The sequence below is a fragment of the Rhinolophus sinicus genome, linkage group LG04, assembly GCF_036562045.2.
Source record: "Rhinolophus sinicus isolate RSC01 linkage group LG04, ASM3656204v1, whole genome shotgun sequence".
Lineage (NCBI taxonomy): Eukaryota > Metazoa > Chordata > Mammalia > Chiroptera > Rhinolophidae > Rhinolophus > Rhinolophus sinicus.
The window spans coordinates 188,336,818-188,351,459 of record NC_133754.1 but is presented as its reverse complement, the minus strand read 5'-3'; the positions used below and the strand labels follow the sequence as shown (position 1 = coordinate 188,351,459).

The 14,642-nt window shown below is 61.3% G+C and overlaps 1 protein-coding gene across 1 annotated transcript; it reads right to left on the bottom strand.

Moving 5' to 3' along the window:
• Positions 1–8,529: 8,529 nt before the first annotated feature.
• Positions 8,530–13,112, bottom strand: SOHLH1 (spermatogenesis and oogenesis specific basic helix-loop-helix 1). The gene is made up of 8 exons (XM_074331552.1): positions 13,048–13,112; positions 12,612–12,758; positions 11,953–12,100; positions 11,464–11,585; positions 11,278–11,375; positions 9,910–10,096; positions 9,448–9,518; positions 8,530–8,857 (listed from the first exon to the last, which is right to left on the bottom strand). The coding sequence occupies exons 1-8, from the start codon at positions 13,110–13,112 to the stop codon at positions 8,640–8,642; spliced, it is 1,056 nt and encodes a 351-aa protein (XP_074187653.1). The 3' UTR covers positions 8,530–8,639.
• Between the last annotated feature and the right edge of the window lie 1,530 nt (positions 13,113–14,642).

The window sequence follows — 14,642 nt, the reverse complement described above, 5'->3', positions numbered from 1 at the left end:
CGGAAGAAAGAACTTAAATGTCTCATCGATAATTTTATATTGATCGTATAAAACGATAATAGTCTCGAGCCACTGAACTAAACACAAACACATTACGGAAATTAACTCGCCTGCATCTTTTTACCTTTGGTCACGTGGCTACTAGAAAACTGGACATTGCAGACGCAGCTCGTGTTATGTTTCTACTGGATGGTTCTTAGACTCTACCACCAGGCCTGCTCCCTCTGGCTAGCCCCCTGGTGACCTCACAACGCAGTCGAAGCAATGCCGCATGGGCAGGGTAGGACAGGGTGACACCATCCAGACCTCCCACATCCCCTCTGATGGGTCGCTTTACCTTGGTTATGGTGACATGAGACACCCAAAAATGTCCTGTGAGGACAGGTGTTTTCCAAGCGTTCTGTCTTTGGGTCTTTGTGAAATCATGGGCCACTGTTCTCAGCCCTCCTGGTGGCTGGTGATGTCAGCAGGCCTTTTGATGACACAAGTGTTGGCAAGTCCATCACAATGATGCACCGGCCAGTGGGGGCTTCTTGCGGTTGCCAGACGACGGGCCTCAGTCTTGTTGGAAAAATTCAGGGACATTTGTAAATGCTCTTGTGCTTTTTTGTTTCCTCTGCCATCCTCCTTGCTCCCTGGTGGCTGACCCTTGCCCACAGGGACAGGCTGGCACAGGCTGTGCTCATGCATATGGCTGAGGCGGGCGCTGTGGCCCTCTCTTCTGTCCCTTGTCCCCCAGGCAATGTCCAAGTCACCCCAGGAGGGCAAAGCCCTTCTCATGCTTCTAAGTGCCCATCTTTCTGACTATAGGAACAACACTTCTCATGTTGAGACCTGCCAGATTTATGAAGCACAGTGCCTGGTAACACGTGTCATCTCCCATCCTGAGGTACCATCTTGAGTAGTGATACTGACGTGCACCTTCAGTGGAATGAGCTCACACCTCCCTCCAAAGTGCCCGCAGAGGCCTCAGCACTGCAGCCGCTGGGAGACTCCTCGGAGCAAGTGGCAAAGGCTGCTCAGCTGCCCCTCCCGCTCGGGGGCCAAGGGAACAAGCCATAGGGTGAAGAGATCTTGGCTTTCCCTCTGCCCCCGCTCTGAGGGGCTTCATTGCCACCAGGACGCTATTTTGGGTCCATAGGATGGACTGGCTCCTAAAGCCGGTGACACGCAAAGACTGCAAAGAAGCAATTCACCAAAGAAAAATTCAAATGACAGATAAAGATATGCATGCGTGCTTCAGCCAACGAGCACAGAAATGCTAATCAAAGCAGTAAGGCTGGCTATTTTTCAACCATCACATTGGCAAAAATTCAGGAAAACTCAATAATTTCCAGTATTCAAAATTAGCAACATGACCTTCTTTGTGCCAGAAACCCCAGTTTGAAAGGAGAACCATCCTATCGAGTCATCTCCATGTAGAAAAGCCCAAGAGAGGGCCGGCCCGGTGGCTCAGGCGATTGGAGCTCCATGCTCCTAACTCCGAAGGCTGCCAGTTCGATTCCCACATGGGCCAGTGGGCTCTCAACCCCAAGGCTGCCAGTTCAATTCCTCAACTCCTGCAAGGGATGGTGGGCTCCGCCCCCTGCAACTAAGATTGAACACGGCACCTTGAGCTGAGCTGCATCCTGGATGGCTCAGTTGGTTGGAGCGCCGGCTCTCAACCACAAGGTTGCCAGTTTGATTCCTCGAGTCCTGCAAGGGATGATGGGTGGTGCTGGGGGAGCAAGGTGGCAGGGCAGCGGGTCAGGTGCACACATGTCTGTAGGAGGAAGGGTGTGGGAGAGCGGGTGGGGGGTGGTCCTGCACTGTGACAGCTGGCTCCAATCCCTGCCCATGGGGAGGCCCCAGGCAGTGGGGGGAGCCCGCCCCATCCCTCTTGCAGATCTGCCCAGTCTGCCCCCCACTCCCAGCCCTGAACCCACCATGCCCCCGCTTGCTCACAGGGACGTCTCCCAGGCGCTCTGCCACGCTCACTGAAGGACCAGAAAATCATGGTAACACAAGGAGCCCCTCGACTGTACCCCAGGAAGCAGCCTCCTGGATATTTCCTGGTGTGTCTAAATGATTGTCCCCACAATGCGTTCCCTGTGGGGAGGGGGCTTCACTCTGTGTCTCCAGTATGGCTGGTGGCCACACAGTGGCCGGGAGTTGCCCACTAACACCCCATCTTAGGGCCTGGGCTACTGGGGTGGAGATAAGGACCCTCTGCTGAGACCAAGCCACCGAGGGCTCGTGTCCACTCAGTCTGGGGAAGCCAGTTGGGGTTCACCAGGACACGTTCAGAGCACAAACTGGGCGACAGTGCAGGGAGGGGTGAGACCGGATCCCACGACCTCGCTGGTGCCGTCTTGGGCTGTGGTCAGGGGCGGTCCCTGGGCTGCCACCTGGTGGTGAGAGCAGCGGTCTTGCTGCAGTGGGACCAGCCCTGGTCTGTTCGGCCAGCCGAGCCACTCAGCCTCGTCCCTTGATTCCAGGATGGACCAAGCTTAGGGGGCCTCTTCCGGCAGCACACTCGAGTCTCCCCTAAATGACAGTGGCTGAGACCCTGGGGGCAGGGCCAGTCGCTGGGCAGGTAGCAGGGGACGCTGCCTTCCCAGAGTCCCCAGAGCCCAGTGGGCACCTGCCTGCAGCCCCCCACTGTGCACACAGTGCCGAGCCAGGGCTCCCACTGCCCCATGCAGGAGCCCAGGAGGTCCAGCTGAGCCCCCCAAGGCCCCCTCCGCTGCAGCCCAGCCTCCAGGAGGATCCCTGACCCACAGCGGGCCAGCATCTTCAGGCCATGCATGAAGCCCACTCCCCTGGGCCAGGTTCCCCCGACAATGTCTGTCAGGACAGGCTCTACCAAGTGGCACCAAGGCCTCCGACAACCAGCCCTGGTGAGGGGTCAAGGCTGTATCCTGGGTGGCTCTGCCCCAGCCCACTCTGTCGGCTCCCCTCTGTGACCCCCACCTACTCCTACCCCACCTGTCTGCTCCCCCAGACCCACGTCCCCACCTGTATCTGCCTCCCCTGACCCCACCTGTTCCCTCCCTCCAGCTCACTCCTCAAGCAGGAGCTGACACTGGGAGCCTTCCTACCCTTCAGCCATCAGGTTGCTGCCCCTCTTGCTGGTCCCCAGGGCCTCAGGTCACCCAGCAGCCAGCGCGTCCATCCTCAGCTGCCTCCGTCTCTCTGAGGGTGGCCTCAGTTGCCTGGCCCTGGCTGGCTCCCACGAGAGGTCACGGCCACTGGGTGTCCCTCCTCCTTTCTGCATCCTTTGCAGCATCCAGCCCTCATCCTTGGGCAGCACCGACCCTTGGCCATCGCCTAGGTCTGCCTGTCTGGTGGTGTCTGGGGTTCCAGTCTCCTTGCTGCCTCTTCACCTCAGCGTAGGCTGCTCTCACACCTGAGCCGGGCCCTGGCCTGCACCACATGGCCTCCTGGGGCACTGACTCGAAAGCCTGTTTTCAGTGACCCTCCCATTCTTTCTGTGATTCATTTCTGGTTTACACCCCAGGACACCAAGTCCCTGGGAACCGCAGGTGTCTCCCCACTGGACGGTGCCTGCAGCCCGACGGCACTGCTGTCCGCCCTACAGACAGCCCGTGGGCGCAGCACGCTGCCCAGTCCTGGCCGAGGAAGGCAGTGGCGGGCAGCCCTGGCACTTCCTGACACCCAGTTTGAATGCCACCCCCAGTGCACTCTAGGGGGTGATGGGGGCCAGATAAGAACAAAGGGATTGGGTCCCATCATCAGAGCTAAGCCCATCCCCTCTCCAAGGTCAGAGCTCCCACACCCTCCCCCTGGGGGCCCCAACAGCACCAAAGACATGACTGGGGTGTTTTAGCCCCTGGGATCCCCCCGATTTGTAAGGCAAAAGCCTTTAAGGTGGCCATGGGTTTAGAGGAGAGAGGGAGGTGGGGTCAGGAGGCCCTGTTTCCCAAGTCACCCTGGAGAGTCAGACTCTGGCCTGTGACCCAGCTGGACGTGACCCCTGGAGTGACCATCATGAGGGGTGAGGATGCGGCAGATCTGGACGACCCCTCCTAAGTGTCCGTTTGTGCTGCTTAAGACCCTCTCCGCCAGCCCCAGGGGCCCATTGAAGGGGCCCGTGCACCAGGGTCTCCGGTGCTCCTGCTCCCAGCCCACTGCTGAAGCTCTGCACTGCAGTGAGCACACACCGCGTCCGGGTCACAGGCACTTCCCAGCTGCTGGCGAGCTGGGCTGCCTGGACCGCTTGGCCACACGCAACCCCGGGGAAGTGCCGGGACCCCAGCCCAGCTCGGCAGCACAGAAAGGCCAGGGTAGCCCCCAGGCCCAGCGTTCATTCCCTTCCTGAGGGGTCTGTGTCTTGGTGGCCACTGTGCTGTCATCCAGCCCCCGACGTCTATCCCAAATCCAGACATGAGGCACTCCTGGGGCAGTACCCAAGCAGGTTGGGCGGCCACCACTCATGGAAGAATGCTGCCCCCAGGAGGGCCTGGTCGGGAGAAGACCCAGCACTGGGACACACAACCCAGCAGCCCAGTGGTGGCCAGGCAGGGGACAGGGCAGGGTCAGCCCTGACCCTCCTGCATGTGCAGTGTCCCCTCCACCTGTCACCCTGCACCTGCCCCATTGTTACCTTTCCGGTTAGTGTCCCCAGCATTCAGACGAAGTGAGTATAACTAAACTTCATACTTTACAAGGATAAAATCCAGTTCCTAAAAGGCGCAATGTGACTCTGTTTTCCACCTTGAGGAGGCAGCACACAGCGTCCACATGTCCAGCTAGACCTGGTCTAACTCACTGGGAGGTAACCGTGGGGACTGGTCTGTCAGCTCAATCCATAGTATCCAGAACCTTCTCTCCCATCAGCCCCCGGGAGACAGAGGCGCTCATATCCTAGGGACCCAGAACCCATGTTCCTTAGAACTGGCACCATCGAGGGCACCCCTGAGGGCAAGGCCAGCTGGCCCCCAGGACAAAACCAGACACCAGCTGGAGCTGGTGGGCACTCCCCTCTCCCACTCCCAGCCCCCAACGCCAGGAGCTTCTGAGCGGCCCCTCACCATTGGCTTTGCACACCGCTATGACCCCTCCTGTACTGTCAGCAGTGCGCAGGCTGTGATCTGCTGACCCACGAGTGGACGCTATGAGGCCCCAGGGCCTCCCTGGTGGGGCCCTACCTGGTCAGCGGCTCTAAGGGTATCATCTGCCTGCATCCAGGAGCTGGTGGGCTGCCTGTAGTTTTCCAGGAGTGCAGAGATGGCGGGAAGGAGAGGTCCCCAGGATAGGGGTGGGCTCCCATCTGTCCGCACCCCTTCCTCTGCCATCCCTGAAGCCCATTCCTGCTGAGATCCTTGAGGAGGGTCAGGACTCACTCCCCCTGCGCCTCCAGACCCCCACACCACCATCATGTGGCCCAGCTCCCCTCGCCATGTCCACCAGCACGTGGCCAGAGGGGTGTCCTCTTCTCCTCTGGACCCAGGCAGTTTCCAGAAGGTTCTGGAAAAAGGAGGTAGAGTGGGACAGACTTGTGGTGGGCCCTGAAGGGTGACCCAGCATGGCCCCCCACAGGTGACATCTAGGTCCTGGACGAGGTGTGAATTCCGTGGGAGGGCCATACTGTGGCCGCAGCTTCTGCCCTCCCTGGTGTCACGTACAACCCTGAAGGAAACCAACGGAGCAAGGTGGCCCCATTGTGCTAGCTGCGGTGGGCCTGGGATGGCTGCCCTGGGAGCTACCTTTGTGCCAGGGGTGCTCACTATGTTCAGGTGACAGACAGCTAGGCACCTCTGGTAGATGGCAGGGCTGGAGCAGGACCCAGCCAGTTCCTGGTTCCCGAGGCCCGTAACAGCTGAGTCCAGCTTCCTGGGCAGGTGTCCATGCAGGGTGGGTGCTGGCACGGGGGGGCCTGGCTGGTCGGGCAAGGGTCTGGGGAGGGTCTCCTCTCATTCACTCACTTGCTGGGCACCTGGGCTGGGAGATGGATGGGTAGGCACCTGCCTGGTGTAGGGCAGGGGTCCCAGGCCCTCACTAAGGTGGGCAGAAAGCTTTGAGCTGTGCCGGACTCCAGCGTGGGCTCCAGAGAGAACAAAGACGCTGGGCAGCACTGGGCAGCTCTACCGAAACCCTGACACGTGGTGACCACAATGTCCCTGAGGTCCAAGGAGCAAGGTGGGCAGTGCGGTGGACAAGCGGGCGGGGCAGAGAGGACAAAACAGCTGGTCAGCTCCCAGTCTGGAACACTGTCACCAAGGCCCAGCCAAATACTGTCACCAGAATGTCCCAGCTGAGGCTGGGTGTGCCTGGAGAGGGTGTGGCCTGACAGGGTCTGGGGTCCCGCTGGGCCATGTCCCCCTGTGTCCTACTTCCTGGTGGGGCAGGAGGGAGGGGTTTGAGTGGCCTTGAAGATGGAGAGGGGGTTGTGCTGAAGTTTCCATCCCAACCGAAAGCCCCAAAATAAGCTGCAATCAGCAGCATGATGGCTTTCCAAACCCGCCTCTGAACACGCAATTATGGCCAACGACAGCTGTAATCTGGATCAAAAAGGGCCCCAGGAGAGGAGGGGGCAGGAAGAAAGCGGTTCCTGGACCCCCATGGCTCCTTTCAGCTCCAGCCCCTGGGACCGTCCTTCCTCCTCTGCACTCACCTGGGGGCTCAGGCTTCAGAAGAATTGTCATCACTCCTCAGACTGTCACAGCCTCAGGAGGGCGGCCAGCCCCCACAGCCAGCCAAGGACAGGCCTGCAGTGGGCGGGCACCGCTCCAGCTGCCAGCCCCTCACAGTCATTCTCAACACTGGCTCCAGGGACCCCCACCCTGGGCTCCAGGCCGCACAGGTGAGCCCTCCCTGACACCAGACGTGGGGTCTCGCCCCTCACGGGATGGGAAAGGTTCCCATCTCTACCCGCTCAGGGCCCTGGTCAGGGCTGGAGTCCCAGCTTCCTGACCTCCCTCACAGGCTGTCAAGGTGAGGTCAGCACATGGGAGCGGGCAGGGCTCATCCAGGTCGGCCTGGCCACAGACACCAGGGGCTTCGATGGAGCCCTGCCTAGAGCCCAGTAGGCAGGCTTGCTCCCATATGAGCGGGGGTGGCAGGGCTCAGACAGCTCAGTAACTCTGCCTTGGGTCCCCTCCTGGCCCCTGGAACCCTAACTCACCGCCCAGGGCCGGGTGCTGGCCTCAGCCTGATGCGGCGCTGGCCAGCGAGGAGCACCAGAGCTCTGGGCCGGTGTCAGGGGACCTGCAGTGTCCCACCCCCCAAGGGGAGGCACTGGCCTATACTGGACACACACACACGTATGCACACGAACCTCCATGGTGTGCACACCAGCACACACACACGTGTGTGAGCACACATGCTCATGCATACGTCGTCTTCCAGGACGTGATGACTATGGGGGAACCAGGCCCAACACCCTCATGCTCTCAGGGTCAGGAATGTTTCTGGAACCCCGGAAACTAGGCCCGTGGAGATCCTTGCAGAGACGGGGCTCGTGAGGCAGGGCTGATACCCACTGACCGCAGCTCTGCTCCAGGTCTTCAGAAAACTCACAGGGCATGGGGTCCTGCAGAGAGCGGTCCAGGGGCCACAGGCACCCCCTACCAGCCTGGACCTGGGCCTCTCCCAGGCCCCTCCCCAAAGCCCCTGCTCTGCTGCTCCCCAGCTCCACCCAGGGCCCAGGATTTGTGACTGACACTCACGGGCTGCACCTCCTCCCACGCCAGCCACTCCTCAGCTGTCTCAATGACTCACACTAGGAAGGAATGGAACTTTCCACTGGGGGTGGTGGTGATGGTGGTGTGTATGTATAGGCACAGGAGATGGGGGCAGGGGACAGCAGAGTCTGAGGTCATTCCCTGCTGGGGGACAGAGAATCCTCTGGGCCCTGGAGCCTTCACTGGCCTGGGGGGCGTGGGGGGCCTAGAGCCCAGTGTCTCCAGAAGGGGATGAGCAGGGTAAGCCCCTGGCTACCTGGGTCAGAGACCACCTGCCTTGCTGTGGCTGGAAGGCACTGGGATTCACAGCAGAGTCAGCCCAGCCAGACACGGGTCTTGGGCCACCCCTCACGGTAACCCTGGGGACAGGAGCAGCTGGAACTGGAGCCGTGTCCACCATGGTGGGGAGGGAGGGTCCAGACACCAATGCCAGGTGGTCTCTGTCCCAGGCTCCCCAATACCCCCTTGGCAGGAAAGCAGATGCTAGCCCTTTCGTGGGGGCACCCTGGCCTGGAGAAAAGGCACCAGGGCCTCCCGATGGACCCTCTGGGGACCCCTCAGGCCAGCCTCATGGACACGAGGCATTGGGTCCCATGTCCACCTCTCCGGGGAGCTGCCCAGAACACAGAATGCTCAGTCTGTGGGCCCCTCACCTCCCTGGGCTCCAGGGCTGGGCTATTCCAGAGTCCACCAGGCTGAGAAGGCACAGAAACAAAACCCCAGGTAGGTGCCGCACTCTGAACGGAAGTGGTGCCAGGTGCCCAGCGACTCGCATTAATTACACAAGAAAAGGTTGCTTCCTCTAGGAAAACTGGTTTTCCTCTTTAATATCCAGCCTCCGCTTGTCACGGCCCTGTCAGCCTCACTCAGATTAGAGCACAGATGCACCCAACCCGAAATAAAGTGCCCAAGCATATGTGTGCCCTTCCCCTTGGCCTGGTGGGACCCAGCTGCCTAGCAGGTAAAGAAGTCAGGGAAAATGCTGTCCACCTCTTCCCGAAGAGCCAGGCTGGGGCACCCCACGTCGGAGCCCCAAGGCTCCAGGGGGCCGTCCAGAAGTTCCTGGGAGCCGGGCTCAGGGTCTGCAAGGAAGCCCAGCTCTGTCCTGTCCAGTGGGCTGCTCCTGGCTGGAGCACGAGAGGGCACACCGCCACCTCTGCCCTCCAGCGACCCTGGAAGCAGAAGGGACACATGAGCGGGGCAGGCACGGGGGCCTCAGAAATGCAGGGTGGGTCAGTGTGCAGAGAGGGCCACCTGTGCCTGCCTGCCCGCCCCAACTCAGAGCTCTCTGCTCATCTGTGACATGGGAACAGGAGGTGCCATGACTGGGGTGGGCCCATGCCTGCTGGCCCTGCTCGCGACCCAGGCGGACCCCGCTGGCCAGAACTACTAGGCTGTTGCCCCAGCGTTAGATCCTGCAGACGCTCAAGTGAGCACACGTCCAGACGCCCTTGTCGGAGTCTAGTCTAGACAAAGGGCACTGAGGTGAATCACAGACAACACACAACCAGCCGCTCACACCGTGTCCTCACACTCACGCTCACACTGTGTCCTCACGCTCACGCTCACACACTCCCACCACCACACACAGCCACCTTTCATCTCTCTCGCTAACGGCAACTCCAGCATCAGAGATTGGGACTTTGGTGTCACACAGCACGCTGGCCACATCACACAATCCTAGCCCCACATCAGGATGGCTGAGGCCCCACAGCCTGTACCTGATCAGGGGAGGTGGCCCCCCCGAGCGTCCCTCACTCACCCTGCCACCAGTCTGGACTGGCAGTCAGCAGGAAGGATGCCCCGTCTTCCACGTCGCATCCTGAAACACACCTGGAGGGACAAGGAAACCCTACCCTGAGTGCTCGCCCCAGGTGGACCCTGTCCTGGTCCTCAAGGAAGGCGTGGCCCCAGAAGGCGCTTCAGGGTCAGACACAGAACAGCTGCTCCCCGGTCTGCTCCAGCTTGGAGCATGGATGGCCCACTGGCCCCCATCAGCCGGCACCAGGTCCCTTCCCACAGCCCAGCTGGTGCTTACAAAGCTCACGCTCATTTACCATCAACCAAAACAGAACAATTAGCAAGACAAAAGTGGTTTCAGAAACACATCAGAAAGCCCTGGCTCACCTGGGCCTTGGCTGTCCACACACACAGTGAGAAGGTGAGGGGCAGAGACCTCCCGGGGGGCAGGGCTGGAAGGTGCAAACGCCCACCGGGGACCCACCTGGGGTCTGGAGTCACAGCCCTGTCAGTCCCCTGGGTCGGGGGCCCAGCCTGGCCCAGGCAGCTCGGAGGCTCTTCGCTCACCAGCGTGCAGGTCGGTGGCTGAGAGTGGAGAGACCAGGGTTGGGACAGCCGTGGGTCCTTGGAGGCACTCAGGGCAGGGGCCCGGGGCACCAGGCTGGGAGGTCCTAAGAGAGAAGTGAGGGGTGGGTCAGCCTGTCCAGTGGCAAGTGGCCCTCCCCTGGAAATGTCCACTCCTGCCTGAGCCCTACAGGGAATTCAGAAGCAGAGGCAGGCAGGTAACCAGGAGAAGGTAAACACCCAGAGGTGAGGTGCCTGACACCTGGGGCCAGGGACGCTACCTGGAGGCAGGGCCCACCTGACCGCAGGGCAGCCATGTGGGGCTCACACTTGGAGGTCCTCGGCTGTGACCAGCTTCACCCTCCATTTGCCCCACAACCCCTGACTTCAGGCCCACCTCAGGCCAGCTCCCTGCTGCGTGACTTCTGAACCCTCATGTCTTGCCTGTGGGTCCTGGAGTCCCCTGGTGGCCTCAGTGCTGTGGACAGCCCTCTCCACAGCAAGACTGATCCCCTCATCAGTGGGCGCACTCGGTGAGTGGGAAGGCACCGCCTCGCCTCCCGTGGGACTCGAGGATAATGGCATATAGCAAACATAGGAAGGCAGCTTAAATGCTGTCACTAGGAGTGACAAATAGCCAGGCGGGGGCAGGAGTCCAGCGTGAGGGGAACGCAGCCATCAGAGGTGCCCTGTGGGCTTCGCTGGGGGCAGCGTCAGGGAACAAAAGCCCCAGGCAGGGGAGGAAGCAGCCACAGGCCCATGACTCACCCAACTGCAGAACAGCGAGTGACAGGGCTCAGGGCAGCCAGGGGTGGGGATGGGGGGGGGGGAAGCAAGGCCTCTGCATGGCAAGGGCTGCTCTCAGGAGCTGCACACAGAAGTGAGCGCACGGACGATGGGGATAGAGCAAGTCCCTCCACCTTCCACGCTTCCTGCGTTCCTGGGGGACCCAGAGACCCCTAGAGGCCCAGAGTGAAGGACAGGGTGGGGCCCTGTCCTTGGGGGTAGGGGCAGTTGGGAGAGCTGCTAGCTTGGACCCCGATCCCTGGTAGAGGGACGTCCTGGCAAGGGACACGACGGGACAGCCAGCCACTTCTGGCAGGACACCTGAGGCACCACAGCCCACACACCTGTCCCTTGTGGGAGCCCGTGCTTGGTTTCAATGGGAAGTGTCCAACGCCTGTTCAGAAACAGACCCTGCTATGCCCAGGCCTGGAAGCCGTCCTGCAGAGCTTGCCGGTCTCCCCCGGGCGAGGATTGCATCATGCCCGTACCCACGCACACTCACCAGGCAGGGCCACTGGCCTGTCCAACACTTCGGCTACCCCTGTGGGGGCCTCACCCTCGTCCACACCCGTGGCCGCACAGCTTGGGGGGACCTGCTGCCTGAATGGTGCAAAGACAAAAGGGGGGGCTCTGAGCAGTCTACACCTGCAGCTCATAGGGGTCCCCTAGCCCCACAGGGGACACTAACATGATCACACTGGACGCTCCCATCCCGATGTCTGCTGCACCCGCAAGGGTCTGACTCGCCAGGGCCAGCTGCAAAATGTCCTTCTGCCACTTGTGCCATATCTCCTTGGAAGGAGCAAGAACCTAAAAGTGAAATAAGCACAGAAAATGGAAATGATGACCCGGAAAATCCACAGGAAAAGTGGGCTGTGGTCCATCACTGGCTGCCCTGCCTGGGTTCCCAGAGATCCACCCTGAGCAGAGACCTTGGTCCTCAAGACTGGGCGCAGCGGGGTGAGGAGCTGTGACCCCGTGCTGCCCTGGGCACTGTGGGCAGGGAACGGACGTAAGGGCTGGAGGTGGAGGCCACAGTGTCACGCCCACAGGAAGTACAGTGACAGGGACACTTCACACAAACAGAGGAGCGCCTGCACCAAGGCGGCCAGCGGGGCTGTGCAGGGCGGAGCTGCCCCCCAGTCCCACTCCTTGCGGGGCTGTGCACTCCACTCACCGCGTGCTGCTCCCGGCTGGGGACCAGGGTGCCGGCCAGCCGCAGGAACTGCACCGACATCTCCAGGACCGAAGCCATGTCCTCCCGCCGGCCATCGAACTGGGGCAGAAGTGCCCGCAGGCGCTCACAGCTCGCTGAGATTCGCTTCCTGCTTCAGACAAGTGACAAACGAACGTCCATGAGCCGACCTGGCCGTGACCAGGAGAAAGAACTACAAGCCCCCTCCGAACAGCTCTGGGGCTTCGCAGGTAGGACCGTAGGCCAAGGCCACTAGCTGGCCCTCAGACTGGTCTGAGCCCCTCAGGGATCCGTGTCAAGGCACAGATCTGGGGCATCACTGCTTGGGGGTGTGGGCAGGGGCTGGGGCCCAGGCAGAGTCTGGGGTCTAGAGGGCCCAAATGCACAACCTCAAGATGCCCAGGGTGTCAGGGCTTAGACAGGGCTGCAGGCGTGGCCCCTGCCTCCACCCTGGGGGTTTTCTTGTTTCCCGTGGGGTCAGGCTGTCAGTTCCCTTACTGAAGAGACGCCAGAAACTTGTTCCCGCTGCCTGAAATCCAGTTGCAGCCACAAATCTGACCTCTGGCACCCACTTCCCCCCCACTCCCCTTCACAGGCCAGGTGAGCGCACCCCCAGCGTCGCCACGGAAGCTGATGCCCACCTGCGCTCCCTCTCGCTCAGCACGTTCCGTGGGAGGCAGCAGCTGGCACCCTCCGCCACCGCGGGGGTCTTGCCCAGGCCAGAGCCCCGACCATGGTCCTTGCAGCGCAACTGGCCACGAGTCGAGGAAGAGCTGCTGCTAAGAAGTCAACAGCACCGGGCTCCCGTGAACCCCAGAAAACCGCCAGACCCCAGATGCGGTAATAGACGTCTTTGGGGGCGGCTGAGTGCCGCTGCAGGACAGGGCCTGGGTGGCCCAGGAACACAGCAGGTGCCCGGCCTCCCCTCCCCCCACGGCCAGGTGGGCCACGCTGGGTGGGGTTGGGGACTTAGTCCATTTGATTGGGCGGAAGCGCCGGGCCCGGGGACACCGAACACCCCTGGGCAGAGGCTGTTCACCTCATCCCCTCTCATGCCCCCAGGCCCCAATTCCTCACCTGCATCCCCTGGAGATGGGGACTTGGAGGAGCTCAGCATTGGGCTGGGGGCCCTGGGAAGCCATGAACTTTGCACGAGGCGCAACAGGCCTGGGACCCGTAAGCGCGCCGCCCCACACGTGAGCGTCCTGCCAGCCCCGCCCACTCACGTGCACGCTGCCCGCCCCCACGTGCTCCCCAGCCCGCCAGCCAGCACCTGACCCACTGCGTGTTTGACTCACTGCCCCTTGCCCCGCCTCCGCACGCGGCTTGTCCCATGCTGCGCTCCACTCCTGGCGGGCTTGGCCTGTGTGCCCCAACGTTCCTCCCACGGAGAAGTTGCCGGAAAGTGGTGACCGGTGTGACCACTCCAAGCCCCCAGTCGTGCACTGGGGTAGCAGGCCAACCCTGAGTAGTCCTGCCCCACTTCCACGGAGGGTCAGCCCAGCTCCCGTTTGGTTGTGGCCTCCCCTCACCTACCCGCCCATGGGTGCCTCCTGGGTGCCAGCTCTGAGCTAGGTGCTGGCCATTTGGAGGTGTGGGCCCTGCCCTAAAGGAGCTCACGACATGACAGACAAGTTACTGGCCTGTGGAGGGAGAGGGCAGGAGGGGGGGCGTCCTCAGGGAGAAATGGTGTTGGGTATCAAGCTGGGACACGACAGGAGCCCGGCTAGTCCCCGGACTGGCTAGTGGGCCTGCTGTCCAGGGGCCCAGACGTGGGCAAGTAGGACCCCCCTCTTGGGGGAAGGAATTGGTCTTAATCTGAGAGCAGAGGGGGGCCTACCGTGTTTCCCCAAAAATAAGACCGGGTCTTAATATTAATTTTTGCTCCAAAAGACGCAATAGGGCTTACGTTCAGGAGATGTCATCCTGAAAAATCATGCTAGGGCTTATTTTCCGGTTAGGTCTTATTTTGGGGAAAACACAGTATAAGGAGCAGATGAAGATTTTTCGAATCTTGGGGGGCAGATGGGAGTAGGAACCAGGTATGGGGGGACAGACAGGGAGTGGGGAGGCTGGTCTGTCTGAAAACTGTTTAGCCAAGATATATGGGACTTGGGCTGGTTAAAGACCAGGTGGAGGGTATCCACCTGCCCCTCACGGCCAGCAAGTCCAGGGCTCATGTGTGCCCATCCCCCAAATTGCATCCTCTTAGGGTGCTCTGCTTAAGTCGAGGGCCACCATCCACCAAGGAGCAGGAGGCACCCTGAACACCTCCCAGCACCATCCACCCCCAGGCTCCCCACCCCCTGTGCCTTCCCCAGCACCCTAGCTTGAGTGAAGGCTGCCTGGCCTTCCTGCCTACCCCACCCCTGCCCTGGGCTTAGCTGCAGCTCCGCTGTGACACGTCTCACTCCTGCCTGTCTTCTGCCTGGATCCTTTCCCCAACTCAAGTGTCACCCCAGGGGGGCCCTCCTCAGAGCCCCCGTCTCCAGCAGGTTCCTTGGAGGGGGGGTCCCGGTGCTCAGAGCGAGTGGTCCCTGGGCCTGGCTGTGCTGGGCAGGCTAGAGCTGCTCAGTGGCTATTTGTTGGAAGACGGATGGAAGGGAGGGAAAAGAGGGAGTATGGAGACCCCTTCTCTTTCAAGCAGGTTCTGGGGCTTGGCTCCTTCGGCA